The following is a 19,815-nucleotide window of genomic DNA, read 5'->3' as shown; positions in this document are numbered from 1 at the left end:
GTAAACACATTTACATAGCTTTTGTGAGGGGACAGAACTCGATGACACAGTAAGTTATGCATAAACATGGAAAAATATGTGTACTTTTATTACATACTTATATGACATTTGCACTCAGGGGTATCCTGTGCGATTCAAAGCTCTTCGAACAGACAAATGAGCATTTTGTTGCAGGCACAAGGCATTTAATGAATTATGTATCCCAAAGAAAAGGACAAAAGGTTTCAATTAATTAACTTTCAGGTTTAAATTCATGTTTGTTCAACGTTCTGCACAAAAATACCTCTAAAATTCTAATCCTGTTCGGCGAGTACAAAGCAACAAAAAACACAGACAATAAAATATTTGTTGGTGAATAAATCATAATATTAAAAAACAAGAAAAACCTAATTTAACACAGAACATGTGAGACCATGAACACGTGTCTGTGCATTAAGGCAAAGGCAATGATGTGAGTTGACTGATTTCACACAAGCAGTGTGTGTATGATTATGCAGACCAGTCTACTGCAGGTGATCCTTGGGACTCTTCAGCCCTGCCGGACCCCAGCGGCCTCTGTTTAGCCCCCGAGTTCTGTCAGAAGCCGCACCTGATGTCAAATGGCTATAGGCACTGATGAAAACACGAACTGCCCAGTGAGTGATATGGCAGAGGTTACAGGGGCTCCAAAGCATGCCTTGAATTTACTCTGCTCTATTAAAGCCGATTGGAAAAAAATTACCTTTGACAAAAGTTATTTTCTAATGCTTCTTCAGTTTCTTTCATCTCCCTCCAACTGCAATTAGTTTGGACTGGCTGACATAATTCATTCTTATAGAGTGCCTAACAGCGTAATGGTGCCTCTGTGAGGTGTGAAGGATGGATTACAAAAATATACATACAACTCACGCACACCCCTGTAAAGCAGACATGCAACGAATTGCTTTATTTGCTGTTGTTTTCTCCTTACGAGTGCGTAAGTACATAAATGTGGCCCATGAATATTCAGAGACAGTTTTCCTATATATCCCCACCCCCGAGTAAATTGATGTTCTTGTTAATTTTCAGTCATTTTAGCCATTAAGCTGTAAAGAAGCAGCATAAATAAAAACAACAGCAATGTGTGTTTTTTCCCTTTATAAAAACTTCTCCGGGTGTCGCCTATACACTGGGTATAGAAGTGGGTATTCTCATTTGTACACTAAGTGGGTCCATTAGTAGGTTTCATAGTGAATGGGATCCCATGATGCTTGACACTTTGCAGCAGAGTTTTTGCATAATCATAATTATCTCTATCAATCTCATATGAGAAACCATCACATCTATAAACTTGTATAGTTGAATTATCCTGCTGGCAAATGCACATTAACAAGACTCACCTTAAGGGATTTAAGAAAGACTAAATACAGTGAAATGACATGCTTGAGCTCCAGCAGTTAATGACATTTTCCTCTCAATGAATAAAATATATCCCTCTCACAAATAAATAAATAAAACCCCACAAAGTAAATATTCTAAACAATATGTTTAATCTATTGTTACACTTCTCCCTCTCATGCCCTCAAGCCATTTCAAATTAATTACTTGTTTTACTCATTTTCAAGAGGAAGGCAAGTTTGCTCTCAAACACATATTAAGCATTCAAAAAATAAATGATAACACCAAAAATATTCCTCTATAGATCACATCTGTCATGTGGACATGATAATACAATAATGCATCTCACGAGAAAGAGACACGCTGGTGTAGGGGGGTGGGAGAGGGGCTGCAATGATGTATAAATGCTTGACTGAAATTCACAGCAGCGCTGTCATCGCAGTTGTCTTCCCAGAAGGCACTGGGGTTAAGGGTCCACAAGAAGTTTAACTCTGGCACAGCTCATGGGCATTGTGTGTTCTCTGAACTGACCACCAGTCAATCACCTTCCCCCACCCCCTATTAAATTAGCAAGATAATTGATAACCTGACAGGCGGTTCGAACCCAGAGTCTGACTGCATCTCCTACAGTGGAGCTGTGACTTGAACAACCCAGTGAAGGGAAGCACAGAGGTTGTTTTGGCAACCACTTCCATGCTGAACTGAATTTCCCCATCTCTTCACAATAATTTCCTCTGCTTTACTGGCACTTCACGGAGGGGCACAACGGTCCTGTTTCAAAGGGAAAGCTATCATTTGCCTGTTTGCGGAGTGTATACCGACTCGGCACTCAGGTTTTTGCTCAAGAGCCGAGGTAGTGAAGAAAGAGTGAATTACTCACACCATTTCATTGCACCTGATGCTTTCTAAAGTGTAGCGAAAGGTTTGCTGATGAGCTCTAATGTGTACCTGGAGAGACGCACTAATTCATCACATGAAGTCTTAATGGCCCCAAGGGCTAGCTTGAACACAGCTGGTGCCAGAGTTCTCAGGCATTAAGCACCTTATCTCCCCTTCACGCCGAATCCATTGATTCGCTTTCCTTTTAGTTTCATGGGAATCAAGTATTTTATCAGCACATAAGTGAACAAAGCAGACCTAAAAAAAAAAAAAACTGTCCGAAAAATTAAAAATAAAAATCCACCAAACTCTGTATGAAAATAACAACAAAGTCAGAAAAAAAAAAAGAGACGGGTACTTCTGCGCTCTCAGGACAGTTACTGCAGACTCCAGTTTGGAAGCTGAACCTTGCACAAAAGCTGTTTTGCTGTTTTTGATGTGCCACAAATATGAAATATACATTGATTAAAGAAATATAAACTCCCGTATGTGCCGGCAATGTTATAAGGCTCTGTTTTGCATACATCAACTCTCAACAGACAAAGAGGAACGCAAGCATCGCTGTTCTTCCCCCCTCCCGGCTCTTTTGTTTCTGCCCTGCCCTGTGGAAAACATAAATGGCCTAGTAAACAAGATACTTTATCTGAAGAGCCTATTTCATTGTAAACTTTAGTGTGAATAAATAACCAAATTAATTAGGAAACTATTCTTCAGGGGCCCAGAGGTCGGGGCCTCCTAATGTGAGGCTATGTGCTAATCAGACCGAACAGCGGGAGAGCCCAAAAACATCCCGGCATTATCGGAGTTCATCTTTGGTTGAAAGCAACTTTATCTTGGTGAATAACTTGTCCAATTACTGTTGTATTTAATGGATAAATAAGTAAATAAATCAATACATAAATAAATACATTAAACTGCAACCCAGAACGCTTTAGTAATTAGCAAACCTGAAAAATGTGTAATATTCATTCTGCCTGCTTCTACCTTTGGAGACTGATTAATCATATTAGTGTCCAGAGATCTGGGGTTGTTTTCTGAGAGGACTTTTAATAAATCTCAATTTTATTCTGTGCCCTACTAATAAAGTAGGACAAAAGAATTATCTTTCCTGTCTTCCCACCTTTTACCAGCCTTCCCATTTACTTTCTGCCAGCTGGATGAAAAAACATGCTATTAAAAACAGGTCAACATCAAGTGGTCCCATAATTTCCCACCCCAACCACCATTACAAAATTTAAGAAAAAAGATCACTAATAGCAGAATCACATACTAGATTGTAAAAGATGTCCTCAACATTTTCTTCCAGTCTGTGTTACAGAGGAAAGTAAGCCGTTATAGCTGGCTGTAAGGCAAGCAGGTCCCTCTTATCAAACCATCTGCGTAGAACACCTGGTTTATTGGTAAAGATGCCATGCTACAGAACACAGAATTAAATTTGGAGATGAAAGCAAGAGGTCTCTCCATCTCTACGGCCTCGTTTGAATTCAGAGTTTATTTCAGACGATACAGCCCGATAGTCCTCAGACAGGCAGAAACATCAGCCTGGAATTTAACGCACAGCTTCATCTGAAGAAATCTGAATAGAAACCTGGCAAATAAAAAATAGTCTCCGCGAACATATCTGACAGCAAGCGTCCTGCTTCAAGTTGTATTCGCACTGCCAGAAATGAATTTACTTTTATGTAACCACCTGCTATTCTCTCTTTAAGGGATCCAACATAGAACATAGTACATTTATTTTTCTGATCTACGGTGTTGGAGTTATATTAAATCGCTATTTAGTTTTACTGTGTTTATTTTACCAAATGCAAAGGTTGTCATCTATATTATGGAGCAGAATGTAAGTATTGTTGTTTGACAAATGTTGTAGGGCAGTGCTGATAAACAGGCCGATAAATCTCCCTGACAGATGAGGGGATTTGACTGACTATATTCTCATGAGTGGGAGCTCAACGCAGGATCAGACGGTCCCAGTCTCTTCAGGGACACACTGGCACACATGCCCTGGCACACAGCAGTACAGCACAGTATGGTACAACATGGCACAGGGGTCAGAAAAGGGTCAGGCTGTGGAGAAAACTCCTTTTAAAAACATAAAATGCCACTGAACATTTTGGTTTGTGAGACAACTTCAAATGTCTGACAAATAAACACAAACTCAGAGTAATATTATTTGGGCAAAAAACAGAACTATACTTTTCATTTTCGCTTTCTGACGTTCACCTTTACCTGCGCAGGTGCTTTTCTTTTGTTTCCTCAAGGCCAGAGGCAGACTGGCTATCTCAGGGTTATGCCACACGTGGCCGTGTCATTGATCACCTCACTCTCCCTCCAACCGCCCCTGTCATCTCCCCGGCAGCTCTCAGGCCTCGCTCTCGCCCCCCACCACTCCCCTCACACGCACCGCTCTGTTGTTCCCGGCCCTGGTGCCCCTCAGGAGGGTAAGCGTTCGAGTCGCTTGCCAGGCATGGCCGCCTGTCTCATTTAATCCATCACAATAACAAATTACCTTTTGAGTTTTCTCATTCCCTGCTATCACCAGGATGCTGCTGCCTGCCTGCATGCTCCTGTGCTCCTAGAATAGGTATCATTTACTCTGCAAGAGAACATCACCGGTCTGCACCTCACAGGCATAAGGGGACTCCCATTAACCACCAGAGAGGACAGGCATAGCTAAGAAACACTCAACACTGATGCTTTATTTCCCGGGAATAAATAAATACACACATTGTATGGCTTTATTTGTAAGGATTTAAACTTATGTGTTGATAAGTGGCCTTTTATAACAGATACTCTCATTATTACTGCTGTTGTTTATTATTGATATGATTTTGAATGTGTATTATTCCCCCCTGCTTGACAAATCAAGTGTCTTACATCTTTTTTCATGATGGCTCTGCTTCTACCTTTCATCCCTAACAGGTGACTAAGGCCCTGACAGTGAAACGGCCCCTGCTGTGACTGAAATAGAACTTGACAAAACATTTCACTACTTTGTTGGTAAATAAGTACGACTGACAAAGCTATTCTACTGAGTTGGGGCTGTTTCTGTGCTATTAACTGTTTGGATTGAATGCTTCAGATGAGTGTGAAAATCCATTCACACTGAGAATAAAATCCTGAACTGGAAGTAGTAGAGAAGGAAAAAGAAAACTGCCAAATAGTTTGTCTTGCATTTGCTGGCCTTAGTTCCTCTTCAGTTTTCCTCAATTGTGTGTGTGAGTGATTGGAGTGTGGTCTGAATCACCCTGTGAGTCATTTATAAGCTTGTTTTTGAACTCAAAAAAAAAAAAAAAAAGGGAAAGATTCAGGATTCAGCAGCAAAGAAAGGATTAATAAGAATCAAGTATTATTTTAATAAACCAAGCCAGTTTAAGAACAAACCAAGAGCAACTACAATCTTTGAAGCTACTCTGTATATAACACTTCGCTTAGACGGAAGTTATTACACTTTCCACGGTGATAAAGAATTATGTTTTCGTGTACCTTTCGTTTTCTTGAATAATCTCAGGGAAGTGGTGCAAAGCAGGGTTGATGTGTAGGCAGGTTAATCTGAGAGTCTGCCTGGCAGATGATGGGGTCTGACTGACTGCACACCTCCTGAATTTCCCGAAGCTGGGAGCAGCACCTTAGAAGCTGTTATTTCTTCAGTTTACTCTAAGCCTCTCTAGAAGGACCCATGATGCACCACTCTACAATGGAATGGCCATCTCTCACAGACACACAGTATAGAGGGCAGAGAACCACATCAGGGATAGACCACGCAGTTTGGAGTAAAATTAAAACCACATAGCCCAACTCACTGTACTGGCGGTCAGCTCCGGAGGGTTATCGTTGACGTCTGTCACAGAGATAATGGCGGTGGCGGTGTTGGACAACCCAAAGTTCAGATTGCCTTCCATGTCGGTGGCTTGAATGATGACGGTGTACTGGGAGACTTTCTGCAAGACAAAACACATATTGGTAGATTTTAAAAGGATTTAACTGAATGCATCAACACAATAGACACAATTACATGCTTTGATAGCCAGATGGGTAGTAAACATACAAAAGTACAAGAAAGGGAATCGGTCCAGGCACTTTTCCTTTGGAATGAATCCCACAATGTGTCTTCATCATTGAGGTCAGCTACACCGTGAAATAATTAACTTGGGAGAAACCTCTGCTGCATGTTATCCTCTCCTGTGATACCACTCTCTATTTCTTAAAAAAAAAAAAGAGTTAGCCGTGTTCACGATATTCCCTTGCATCTCTATCTGAGCAAACATTTTCTCTTGACAGACTGATTGACAGCCGGCTCCAGATCTGATCCCTCGATAGACAAGCAGGCAGAGGGATTGCTGTAAATATAGTTGCCTGGAATGGAGAGATGACAGTTTTGTATTCAGTGCAGCACCCAGCACCTTTACACTGGTAATGGTTTTAAAATACATCACCATGCGTATATGAAGTTAGGGGCTATAAAGTGAGAGTGTACGTTATGAGCAAGAGGGCCATTTATTAAAGCCTAACTGTCCCTGCAGTGAGCTCGCACTGCGAAAGGATCATCAGTCATTTTAATGGGAGTGATGGCACTTTAAAAAGAAACACTCTATTGGAGATATTATTGGGGGTGAACGAACATTACTTAGTCTTTTAACATAGAAAACGCCTTAGAGTTATACAAACTACCTTTCTGATTCGCATAGCTGCTCTCTCATTGCGAACACGCTTCTGAATTTAGCTTTTTTTGATGATAGGAAATGAAGGAGACTGCATCATTTGTGTTATTAACTGCACATTTGCAGCAGATCACTACATATGCTCACAGTACTGCTCACAAAATATGGGCACTTTTTCCAAGTATATAACTTGTAGGAGACATTTTCATATAGGATATCCAATTATTTATAAGTAGCACCTCTGGAAAAACTATTCTTTACTCGTGCTTTTTTTTTTTTTTTGGGCCTCTACAGACTGTTATACACCGTAGTGACAATGCTATTTAGGAGTGACTTGTCGGCATTCTTCAAATACAGTCAGTGGTTCTTTCACTTCCTATAATGTAACGTGAACATTTTCTGTTTTGCAGGGTTTGAATAAAATATAAACCCGAGATGTGCCAGAGTGCTCAGCTGCGGCTTAGATGAACTATTGCATATTTACCTCAAGTGTGGGGAATATTATGGAAGCTGTCAGCAATAATATTGGAATCAAAGGCTATTTTTCGGATAACCCCCACCAGCAAATGGAGGAATCGGCAATGACGTCTGAGTTGTGGTAGTCTTGGTTATAAGTCCGGTGTGGACTTAAGAGTGAGCATGCTTCTCTTTAACTGTCATCAGGTTTAACATTTTCAAAACGACAACGGCTTCATCCCTGGGGCATGAGAAAATGCTCATGAGCTGCAGCCGTGGAAGTCTCCTTCTTTTCTGGAAAAATCTATCACGTCGAATAAATACCGGCTCTTCACGCCTTTGTACAGTCAAAGCTGCGCAACACAGATCACTCAAGAGACACTGTCTGTAGTGTTTAAATCACACTGTCGCCAAAGCTGGGTGTAACGATTAATAATGTCTGTGGGTAAAATGTAAGGCTTTCTCGTACCCTGCATTTTGAACCCTAGGATGCATAGCCAAAGTTATGATTTATTTAACCGTTACAGCATTTTCTGATATGGAAGGTTGCCATGAAGGACACACTGGGGTAAGCGAGCATATTCTATGCACCTTGACTGGCAATGTAAATCAGCTATCTGGCATCAACATGGAGTTCAGTGCTGAGGACCAGCTCCTCTCTGAGTGTAGTTGCTGGACTTCAATGGTCAGGTAGCATAAATAAATATAATGCAGTTAAAGAGAAGTTAATACATTGGGCATCCCATAATTATGGATTCAGGCTGAATGAATTAAATGCATTTAGTATTTGCAAAAGTATTCAGACCCACCCACAGTTCTCACATTTAGTTGCTTTAAAGCTTGCAGTCACGACACTTTGAAGTAGGAATTAATGTGTTCTATACACAACCTACTCCACACATTAAAAGCAAAAACAAAAAAGAAATAGATAATTAATATGAAATAAAAAATTGAGAAGTCATGATTGCAGAAGTATTCAAACCATTTGGTGAGGCAAGCCTACATTAATTCAGGTGAACAAGATTACCTTAACAAGCCACACAATCAGTTGAATGCCCTCAATAATAGTGGTTCTCATGATTTGAGAATAAAAAACACCCGTCTCTGTGAGGTTCCTTGCTCAGGTAGTGAATTTCAAGCAAAGACTCTAACAATGGGTTTTCAAATCAAGTGTGGGATGAAAGCACAGGTCAGGAGAAACAATATCAAAGTTTTTGAATATCCCTGTAAGCACAGTGTACTAAATCATCATGAACTGGAAGTCTTAAAACTGGGGTGAAAATTCACATTTCGGCAGGATAATGATCTAAGCAGAAACTATACTCGAGTGGTTAAAGAATAAGACTGTGGATATTCTTGAGTGGCCCAGTCAAAGTCCTAACTGGAATCCTATGGAGAGTCTGTGGAAAGACGTGAAAACCGTGGTCCATTAACATCCCCAAACAACCTTCAAGAACTTGAGCATATTTGCCAAACAGAGTGGGCAAAAATTCCACCAAGCCAGGGTGCAAAGTTGGTAGAGACTTTCCCAAAAAGACATGCAGCTGTAATTGCTGCTGAAGGTTATATATTTATTTATTACCCCCCCCCCCCCCCCTTAACCAGGTAACCAATATGGCAGCATATAATACCTGCAGCCACAATATAAACATTCTCTGCAATACTGTCTTGGAAAAGAATGCCATAGACTATTGTTAATGTTTAAACTAATTTGCTGTAATTAAGATTTTTGGCATTCATGTTTTATGCATGTTAGAAAAAGGCTTATGAATGACGGCCAAGTTGTCTACCATTTAGTGCTATTTCTACTAAGCAGGGACCTGGGGTAAAAGCAATAGAAATCCTGCACAAAATCTGTGGTGAAACCAATGCCAGCTATCTGAAATTTGACCCCAGGCGCAGCTTTTCCTATCAACACATCCATAATCCCCTCAATATACCTGCACTAACAGTGCTCAAAACAAAAGAAGCGGGTATAATGAGTTTTATAGATCTCCTTTATAGATCTCTGTTCCCGTTAAATCAGGTCACAGAGAAATAAGCAATCTTTTCTGCTAGAACAAAAATACAATTTTCCCACCGCCCCGAGACATAGGATTTAAATCTGTTTAGTATAAAGGCACTAGGGTTAACAAAGCAGGCGTGGTGGGTTGCATGGCAGTAAATAAAGGGATCCTACATTGAAATCCTCAGTTAGTATTGCAAAGAGAAATAAAGGATTTCTAAAACTCAAGAAGAATGAGTTAAAATGGTTTTGATGCCGGCATTAAGGAACTCAAAATCAAAACACTGCTGCGGACAAAACAGCACTTTATATTTCCACGTGTGACGCTCACTTAAGCTGTGAGACGAATGCATTATAAAAATCTGTGTTGTTTAAATAATAAGAACAATAATAACTATTTATTTTGCTGTAACAGTAGACTATGACGGTATTTATTGTTCATATATACAACGAATATCTATCTTGTCAATTTTACACTTGTTTGGCAGAAGCAAAGGTTTACCTGTCGTCGTTCTTAATTTCTATATTGTTGGAAATTACAAATTCATTAGTAACATACTGATACAATCCTGTCGGAGGTAGAGAGAGGCCATTTCTCCGCAGGAGACGCACACTGCAGCAGGCGAGGGTTTCAGTTTGTGTTCCAGCCTGTCAGACACCTACTGACCGCAGCCATTACACTGTCACTTGTAATCTGAATCAAAACCGCATTTACATCAATTAGGCCAATGCTTTTTACACAGATGAAGTTTTAACAGGGGGGAGGTGGAGCGAATAACATCAATGAAGAGCAAGTTAATTAGCAGTGACTAATTAAGAACTTTTTTTATAAACATATATTGAGAGAGAGAGAGAGAGAGAGAGAGAGAGAGAGAGAGAGAGAGAGAGAGAGAGAGGAAAATACAGAATTGTATAATTTCAAAATGTTTACAATAAATTATTGTAAGTAACATGAAATAGTTGTTAATAATCATGTAATAAATATGTTAATGTGCCTATTTCCTGGTTAATAGTTTATTATTTGATTCTGGATATATTTTTGACAGTGTTAGGGTTAACAACTATGTAATGCAGGTTTACAAACAGATCTGTTTTGTTGCCAACTAAGTAGATACAATTAATAAGCATGTAATAAGCTTAATTGTGAATGTAAATCTTATTAAAAAAACAATAATAGATAAATATTTCTAAACTGCTTGCTATTTGTTAACTAACAATTCATTAACACAATAAGTTAAAGAATTAAGTATAATGATAAGGAATGAGCAATACACACTATTTGGGTATAATACTATTACGTTGTGCTTGCTAGGCCACTGATAATTGGTATTTTCAAATATATTATTGGTATTATTATTACTGAAAGAGCAGGTATTCTTTCACAGACATTATTGCTTTCCTGAATCCACATTTGTACACTGTAGACTTCCTTTCTCTGTCCCCACAGATCAAGTCCATCGCCTCTTTCCGCTCCAGCAGTAAAACTAGCCAATGAACTAGTGAACCCAGAGAGCTCTGGTCTGAACCTGGACCCACGAGGCCCCTTCTCGGCAGTGTAGCAAGAGCCAAGGCACCACTCACAGCGAGTCCCCAGACAAGATACATAGCAAACATGCTCCTGGGATTTTGACCACTAGCTAGCAAATTGCATGACTCACCCTTCACACTGGGCAGATTGATTTTTTTTAACCAGCTGAGTCAGTAAGGAACTATCAAATCTGCAGAATATGAGGTTACAAATGCAGGCTTTAAAAATGCTTCTGAAGGCTTTGGGTAATGAAGACAAACATGATTAAACCAGCAGATTCTTGTTGCTCCAATTTTACAGATGTGTGAGATTCGCCGTGGAGAACAAGGGATGGATTGAACAGGCACAACAGCTCACGTATTATTTAAAAGCAGAAGGATGATATTGAATTGCATGTGGTATTCTTCCAAATAAATAACAATAAGAATAATCAAGAAATTGTACATATCAACTGAATAAAGGTCTGTATGATCTTGTGAAAAATGATCAAGATCGTAAACGGCAGCTTTGCAGTTGGATCTGCTTACTGTAAAAAGACCTGCAGAAAAAAAAAAAAAAAACACGAGCTTGGAGCCAGCTAACAGAGAATGAAGCTATACTGTTCACTGCCATGCATCGCAATGTGATGGTTCTCCTCTCACCATCCAGCGCAAACAGAGCAAAACATCGCAAGGAATGGGAACGAATGAGACACCCCGGAGTTTAGTCTTAATTGGCATGGAAGAGCAATCAAAATAAGAAATGGCGGCCTTAATGAGCGTCTTCCTAGGCCTCCGAATTAGATCTGAAGAGTTTCATTCACCTGCTAATTAGTGCATAAATATTCTAATTAGGAAACAACTCCAGATTAATGGGATTAGCAACGAGGACAGCACAGACTACAGCAGACAAGAGGCTCACAAACCTCTCAATGTCTTATTTAAGACCCTCCTGACACCAGGATTCATGTAGAAACACTGTATTAACATAGTGCTTCCTAATTAGACAAGTTTGCAATTATGTTCATATATCCTCCTTTGCCTTCGGTACAAGTATGACTTCCCATGACTTGAAGTGAAACCGGACAAAACCTCTTTGCAAACATTACCACGAGGCACTGAGATCCACCATAGGGCAGACTTTACATGAAGTTAAGTTTGGGCATACATAACACTGCAATTGTTTCCTCACGTGGTTGTTGTTTCATATATACAGCTCTGGAAAAAATTAAGAGACCACTTAACATTGATTTCTGAACATTGATGTCTCTTAATTTTTTCCAGAGCTGTATATGTCTTTCAGGGGGTCAGTAAATTGCTGATTGGCAACAAAAACCTCAACAGTAACAACTCAGAGCAGATTTCATTTAGAAAACTAAAGTAAAAATACTGTTTGATTTTATTAGACAGTGTTGGATCGCATTAAACCGAGAGGGATTAATTTAACAGGAACTGGAATTTTAACTTTCTTTTTTTGCTTGAGTAAGAGCTTTTTTTATTTTTTATCTGGGTTGTGTGTTTGTAAGTGTATTTTTTCTAACCACATTCACAGAGAATGGAAATGTGTTTGAGCATCAGGGGTCTTATCCTCCGTTTCAAGCTGGTAACTACACAGGTACAGTGGCCTGCTAATCCCACATCCTGACTTAGTTGTCAGCAAATGGATTAGTACTACTCTGATAAGAGATGTGGGAGGGAGAGAAATAAAAACACTACAGACCCTGTACTGTGCATTTCTTCCTTCACCACCAACTTTGATGAACCTTGCTCCTCTGCCTTTGCCATACAAGGCTGGGCCATTGATGGTGTCTCCAAATACCCTTTTTCTGACAGGAGTCCTAGACCTGATCCATTCAGAGGAAAACAATGAGACAGCTGTACACAAAGATCCCTGCAGTGTCAGCTGTGTACACATGGAGGCTGGAGATATTGTGAGGGATTATTGATTTCAAGATAGGAAAAGATCACACAGGGACGCAGGGAAAATCTGCAGGCTTTCCTGGCTGTTTGCTAAAGCGATAACCAGGCACCTGTGGGCCCTCACCTCTGCCCTGCAAGATAAGGTTTATTTACCCTGAAGATGTCTTGTTGTGACCCTTGCAGCATGGCCCAATTGGTATCAATGCAGGTTGCCTTCTTGGCAGAAAACAAAAATGAATTAACAGTGCTTTTAAAAGTGGAGTTCCCCCGGGGGATGCATTTTGTGTTGTTTGCATGGTATACAAGTGTCAAGTGCCTTTAAAATGCACTTTTCTCAAAAGCTTAGCTACGTAATTATTTTATTTACTTGTCATATGTGTCAAAGTCTGTGCAGGACACAGAGGAGCTACACTGCCTCACTTTTTCAACAGTTAATTCTCCCATTACCAGGGGACGTTTTTGCAGAGGAAATGCTACTTCAGGCAAAAACTTATTTATGCTTGTGGACAAGCTGTTTGCATTTCCTGTGGGGAAAAACAAAACTACAGAATCTAGATATGAGCAAAAGAATAATGAGGCTTTATTCTGCATGAGATGTTCTTGTAACGAGGAAACCAGCAAAGTTGCCTTATGTTGGATTTTAACTCCTGAGGGTTAGTAACTTCATACCAGAGAAGATATGTTTATAGATTTCTTTTCAAATGTATAATGGTGATCCAGATAGGGGTCAAGCATGTGTAACACATAGCTTGAGGCTAAAAACGAAAAGCGTGTGCTTAAAATAAATAAAAATATATAATAATATCCACACATGCACATTATATATATATATATAACGTGGGTGTTTAAAAATCCTGAAAATTATTTTGATCTGCATTGAAGCACATTTCTACTTAATAGTATTTTGAATAGCTATAGGCTATAGATTTTGAAGTATGAAGCAATTTTTTCAGACGAGCAGGCATATTTTCATGCTTTGCAAAATCTGGATGATTAAAAAATGGTTTTACCTACAGTTCACACTTTCCAGGTTTTATTTTTCATCAGGTCTTTAGACATATTTTGACCCAATTGTGCTTACTATTACAAATCAGAAAACACACAACACGTGGTAAATTGTTTTACCTTAAAATCATAGCTTTCTATTTCTAAATCTGGGTATTTTTTAATTAAAACGGTTGGCACTTTTTATGTGATTTTAACTTGAATTTCCCTCTTGATTAATTCATTGTACTTTATTACTTTCCCCACTGGTTTTATGAGAAGTCCTGTCAAATGATTATTTCATAATAAATTAAACATGTAGAGTGTGCTCACAAATCACACATCCATGCAAATCTGTAGTGTAGACAGAAAAGAGAAAATGAAATCCTGAGAGCAACGCACACGTCTCTTCATGTGAATGGACTGAAAGGCATAACAACTATGGTCTAAAGAGAGTAAGAGATTGAATTAAACATTTAAGCCCTAGTTTTACAGTACCTTTGAAAAACAACATTTTACTTACTATGGCAAAGCAAAACCACATTTCAGTTAGCTTCCATTGACAGCCAGACGGGGCTATATTAATTAATGCCAGAGGGGGGTATAATTCATGGAACTCAACATCTAAGTGCGAAATAAGGATGAAAGTGATGCTTTGCACTCAATCAACCTATTTAAGTCTGATGGATAGATCAGAGAATCAGTGAAATGTATCATGACTATTTATTTATTTCTGTTCCTTTTTATATTGACACCAACAACAGTAACTTAAAAGCTCAGGCTAAACGGCTAAAGTAGTGTTGGTAGGCACAGCATGTGATGCTTATATACAAAAACAATTAACTGTTCATAGATACCGGGGTGAAGACAATAAAAAAGTGTTTCACCTGATTTCGTCTGAATTGGATTTCTTCCTATTTAATATTCTACCTGACATACAGTATAAACTTTACATAGTAAAGGCAAGCTATGGATCTAAGCAAGTGGAAACATCTTGGGAAGGTCTTTGTCCAGCAGTGGATCAATATAGGCTGATGATGATGATGTATGTTTTAGTAATATAATTCATAATTAGTGTATTCACATATCAAGCACAACAAAGACATAACTAAAAAAAAAACATTCATATATGTATTAGTCTTGTTCTGACACTCTTAAAACTGACAAAGATATAAGGTAGGGTTAAAAAAGTAGCCCTAAGATAGTCAAGCCAGAAAGCCAAATAGAAAGAGCCTCATCAATTGGCATCCTCAATTCACAGAGATCACAAAAATCCATCACACAAAAAGGTCTAATAAAAGAGTTGCAGTAATGACTACTATAGCAGATCACTTCTTCAACAAATGACTGAGGTACTGGTGGAAGGAAAGCATTTAGTGATGTCTTTCATTAACGATCAAAGCTGGGTAAACCTTCCTCGGACTATTATGGATGTTTAGTCATTTGAATCAAGGATGCATATTCAAGCTATCTCTTCCATACGACTCTTTTCAATTACTGCCTTTGTGCCTGGGAGCTGACTTCCTTTATGCCACAATCAAGACCATCATTACTTCCTTTAAAAATGCAGCGATACACACAGGCTTCTCCAGGGAGGAGGATGTGATACCCTGTCCATTATCTCCTTATCAGAGACAGATGGAGACAACAGTGGTTTGGGGAGGATAACTGATCTGTCAGGAAGACAGTTATTATGGCAAGCAGTGTTTTCGTCATTGCAGTCATTTGAAAGTCATTTACAAGTGTGGGTCTGCTTATTAGAATTGTGAATTTTTCAAATGGTAGAACAATTAGGCCAACATATAGCTGGCGTTTACCTTACATAAGCATTTTTGCCCCCCCTTCCATATTACCTATAGTGAGCAGATAGATTTGCCATCATTCTTGCTCAGACCGGCCTGGACCAGCTAGACAAAGGTGTTGAGAATCACTCAGTTTCTCGTTAATTGGATTTAAATACCAGCGATTGGGAAATCAATATCTTGGAAGAATCTCTCCATTGTAAAGACCTGGAATGAGTCAGTTGAAAAAAACATTTGCAGGCCAATTTAACTGAAATAACCTTCTGAGAAAATCTTTTCAAGCATTACAAACAAGCACCACTGTTTTGCAGCTTTGTGTCAAATAATGTTTAATTGTTATTATTATTATTCCATAAGTTGAGAATCAGGGATTTCTACTTGTTAGGTTTCATACCAAATGTGCTGCAACACCATCCTGGAACAGGATTGCCTAGAGGTGCAAATGTATTAATTTTTCTTCCATTGGGTGTCAAGACAGGGGTGAAAGGGAATAGCATACACATGGATTCACATCTTATGCACAGCCTGCCTGCGTTGTGAAGCATCTGGCAGCTTAAATATCTCTTTTTTGACATTTGAAGAGTCCCAGAATACTGCTTTACAAGGTAAAGAAACGCAGATGAAATGTCAAAATCTCTCATTAAGGGCTGTTCAATGATCCACTGCATTCTCCACTGTATTAGGGGATGTTTAGAGGGCTGGGACAGTTGATCTTCTCTGGAGAAAGACACTGAAGGTATTAATGTACATCTGCAGAGTTGTGATATTGAAATACTAAATTCCAATCTTTTAAGTATATATGTGTGTGTGTGTGTGTGTGTGTGTGTCCGTGTGTGTGTGTATTTTTCTCTTCTCCTGAGTCAATGATCTTTAGAATAACAATGAATTAATGCTGTATTTTTACAGCTGGAGATTGATTATTAGACACAACATACCCAAATACAATTTTAAAGAAACATAGAGGAATGTTAGAGGAGGAGGAGTGGTAAAAACAAGAAACTGTCCAGATGCTTCGTGTTTCCACGACGTACGCCATCTCCCTTAGCCCTACTGTCCAGACAGTGGAGCTTTCCAGCAAGACCAACAGCAGCGATGTAAATCAAACATATGTCAAACATTCAACAATTACTCGATTATCTTTTATAATGAAAAATAGCTGGGGGAATTGCATTGTTATAGCACATGGCCTGGAATCACAACTCGTTCACTGACAGATGCCACGTGCATTCTGGTTGTAAAGAGACAATAGATGTTGACATATTATTAACAGTTTTGTCATGGTAACAATTCAGTGATAATGGCGGCATATTCCCTGATGATCCACTGACCAAAAAAATACTGCCGTAGTACAATCTACAGAGCAGTTGATCTACAAATATTATGGCCATCCTATAATGACTTTCGGAATAACTTTGATATTTGACTGGAGAATGCGCCGTCCTATTTATTTTCTTTCTTCTCACACGTTTAATGTTTTTGCGAGACAAAGCTTTAGACCTTGTTGTCGAAAGTGGCTTATAACAGAATATCAATATGAGAAAGGTTATGAAAGAGAAGAGTTCATTCAGCCCTGCGCGCTCAACTAGTTGTTAGTATATTATTGATTCAAGAACCTCATCAACATTCACACCAGAACAAAGCCTGCGATTATGCTTTGTAAAGCCACAATTATTTGTGTCAGGGAAGAGGTAGACACCAAAGGTATAAGCACTCTGATTCTGCTGAGCTTTCTGCTTTTCAAGAAGTACTGTACAAGCATAAATGTTGAACATGAATCCTAGTCATGGTACCATTGTAATTTTGCGTGGATAGTGGTGATGATAATCTGTACAGAAGACGACTCTAAAGGTCAATCTACTTGAGAATCAATGTCTGTTTATGCAACGTGGTCCAGAATGCACTGCAAACTCACCTCTCTATCTAGTCCAGCCGCTACTGTGACAATGTCTCCCGTCTCACTGTTGATGGTGAACATGTTGGGGATGGGACTGTGAGGAGACTGGGACAAAATCCTGTAGCGGACCATTCCGTTGGCGGTGGTATCATCGTCCGCATCATTCGCGGTCACCTTCATGACGTAGGAGCCTGAGGAAGAGGGGGGAAAAGTACAAATGTAAACTCACTCGCTCTATATATATATATAAATACATTACTGCTAAGACTTAAGCTGTAGAATTGATTTCCACCTCACTCATCTAACAATTAGTTGTCATTTTGAATGCCCTTTTACAATACATGTGGTGTTAGAAAACTAGGTAAATACTTGGCCCTATGGACCTTGACGAGAATAAATGTAGTCTTGTGCTGAACACACTTTCACAGTTCCAGTGGTCTTAGATTCCCCTCTGCCTCAACAACTTGTCAGCCTGGCTCATGGATCCGGCCAGGCAATTAGAAAAGTTCAGTACAGAAAAGTCAGCGCACCTTTCTTTGCTCTGGGAAATGTCACCCTTGATCACAACCCAATCAGGCTTTCATTCTGGCTGGGATTCTTTCACCATCGGGTGAGCTAACAGACGTGTGAGACAGGGTCTGTTCTCACTGGTAGTTCAACTGCACTCTAATTGCAAGCGATAGCACCGTCATTTTAGTGACACCTCTCACCGCAAGTATAATTGTAACTGCAACTTGGATTTCAAACTTCATTAAATTTCAAAGCCAGATTTGTCACTTGCCAAGCGAAGAAAGAAAGAAGAAAAGAAAGCTACACTGTGCCTGTTTCAGAGAGGCCAGATCAATGTTTAGACAACCTCACATTCCTCTCCTCTTCCCTCCCTCAAAAGGGGAATGCAAAAAAACACAACATGTCAAACATCTCCTCATTAATTTCATTAAGTGAAATTCTTAACACTCTTAATCTCAGCTCCTTTGTATGGGTGGGTGTGAAAATGCTACTGTGCGCCTGAAAGGATTAATTTCTCAGCCCCTTAAATTACTATTTAATTTGAAAACTAATTCAGCTCTGTAATTGGCTTTCCACTCAAATCGCTAGAGCTCAAAATTCAAACTTTTATTATTCATATGCATCTCATGGATGGAGCCACACAGGCTCGTTGGACTGTGGTATTATTTCTCAGCTCAAAGCTGCTTCAGTTTCTGCTTTGCTGACCCTGTGCAATGATGGGTGTCTTCCTTAAATGTGCACGAATGTGTACCAGAAAGGAATACCCAAAAGGAGAATGATTTCAGTTGCTGGGGGGTTGGTGGTCGGGTGGGGAAGCAATAAAAAGGACACAAACTATAGCATTATATCCTGTGAACACATCATTTCAACGGATGTTTAACTTTGCTATAAATGTTGTTTCAGATTAACACATAGCAATAAGTTAGATTCACACTCCCGTTAAACCGGGAAGAAGCTTGTAAAAAAAACCTGCTAGTGTGTAAATTATTCAGACTAAAAACCAAAAAAACTGTCTAGCAACAGTGTGGAACTTGATTTAGAATTTCATTAAGGATAAAAACAATTTATGATTCTCATATTTATCAAGTTAATCCAATCAATCCTTTAAATATAAATTACATGAGGTTGATCTCAAATTATATGACCCTGCAAAGTCACACACTTTAAAATGTAATCTACCACCAGACGAATGTAAGACAAAAATTATATACTCTCTAATTGACTCAAGGAATTTCACATCTTAGGGCATCATTTTGGGGATGTCTTCTGGTTTGGAATGTCAGCGCAATGCACACCTCAGCCACCAGCAGGCACTGTGTGCTATGTAACAAACACAAAACAAAACTAAAAGTCTGGTCATGTATTTGTTTAGTTACACAGTGCAATCATAAAATATTTATCTCTCAACCACAAACATTACTTTCTTTTTATTTATATTTAAGGTGTCAGAAAGAGGCAGCTCCATCATCCCATTAAACTGACTGAATAAGTAATACTCACACTTCCAAATACCACTGCGATGCAGCTAAATATCCTAACTGTTGGAAATTGTTTTAAATCTCACTTAGACAGTTAACAAACCACTTAACCCTGTGGGACCACAAATGTTTTTTTGTGTGCGTGTGTGAGGAAGGTTTTTTATTTATGTGTGGTGCTAATGTAAAACCTGTTCCTTTTAACACCAAAGCAGCAATTAATTGGTTTGATACTGATCATCTCTTTCAGAGGGCATATGAGGGGGCGGTCAGGGCCAATAGAGACCTCCACGAGCCGGAGACCCATTCGGCTATACAGCCTGGGCAGGTGGGGGGGTAGTGAGCTCGAGATGCTTTTCCACATGAG

At 39.3% G+C, this 19,815-nt stretch overlaps 1 protein-coding gene across 1 annotated transcript in view; it reads right to left on the bottom strand.

Moving 5' to 3' along the window:
- cdh4 (cadherin 4, type 1, R-cadherin (retinal)) overlaps positions 1-19,815 on the bottom strand; it is a 332,183-nt gene that overhangs the window by 29,969 nt on the left and 282,399 nt on the right. The window contains exons 8-9 of the mRNA XM_066702504.1: positions 17,482-17,654; positions 6,039-6,176 (exon numbers count right to left, since the gene is read on the bottom strand). Coding sequence (XP_066558601.1) covers positions 6,039-6,176; positions 17,482-17,654 — 311 coding nt within the window. The remainder of the gene's footprint in view (positions 1-6,038; positions 6,177-17,481; positions 17,655-19,815) is intronic.

Source organism: Amia ocellicauda, chromosome 4, assembly GCF_036373705.1.
Source record: "Amia ocellicauda isolate fAmiCal2 chromosome 4, fAmiCal2.hap1, whole genome shotgun sequence".
NCBI classification, from domain to species: Eukaryota; Metazoa; Chordata; class Actinopteri; order Amiiformes; family Amiidae; genus Amia; species Amia ocellicauda.
This window is presented reverse-complemented; position numbering and strand designations above follow the sequence as displayed.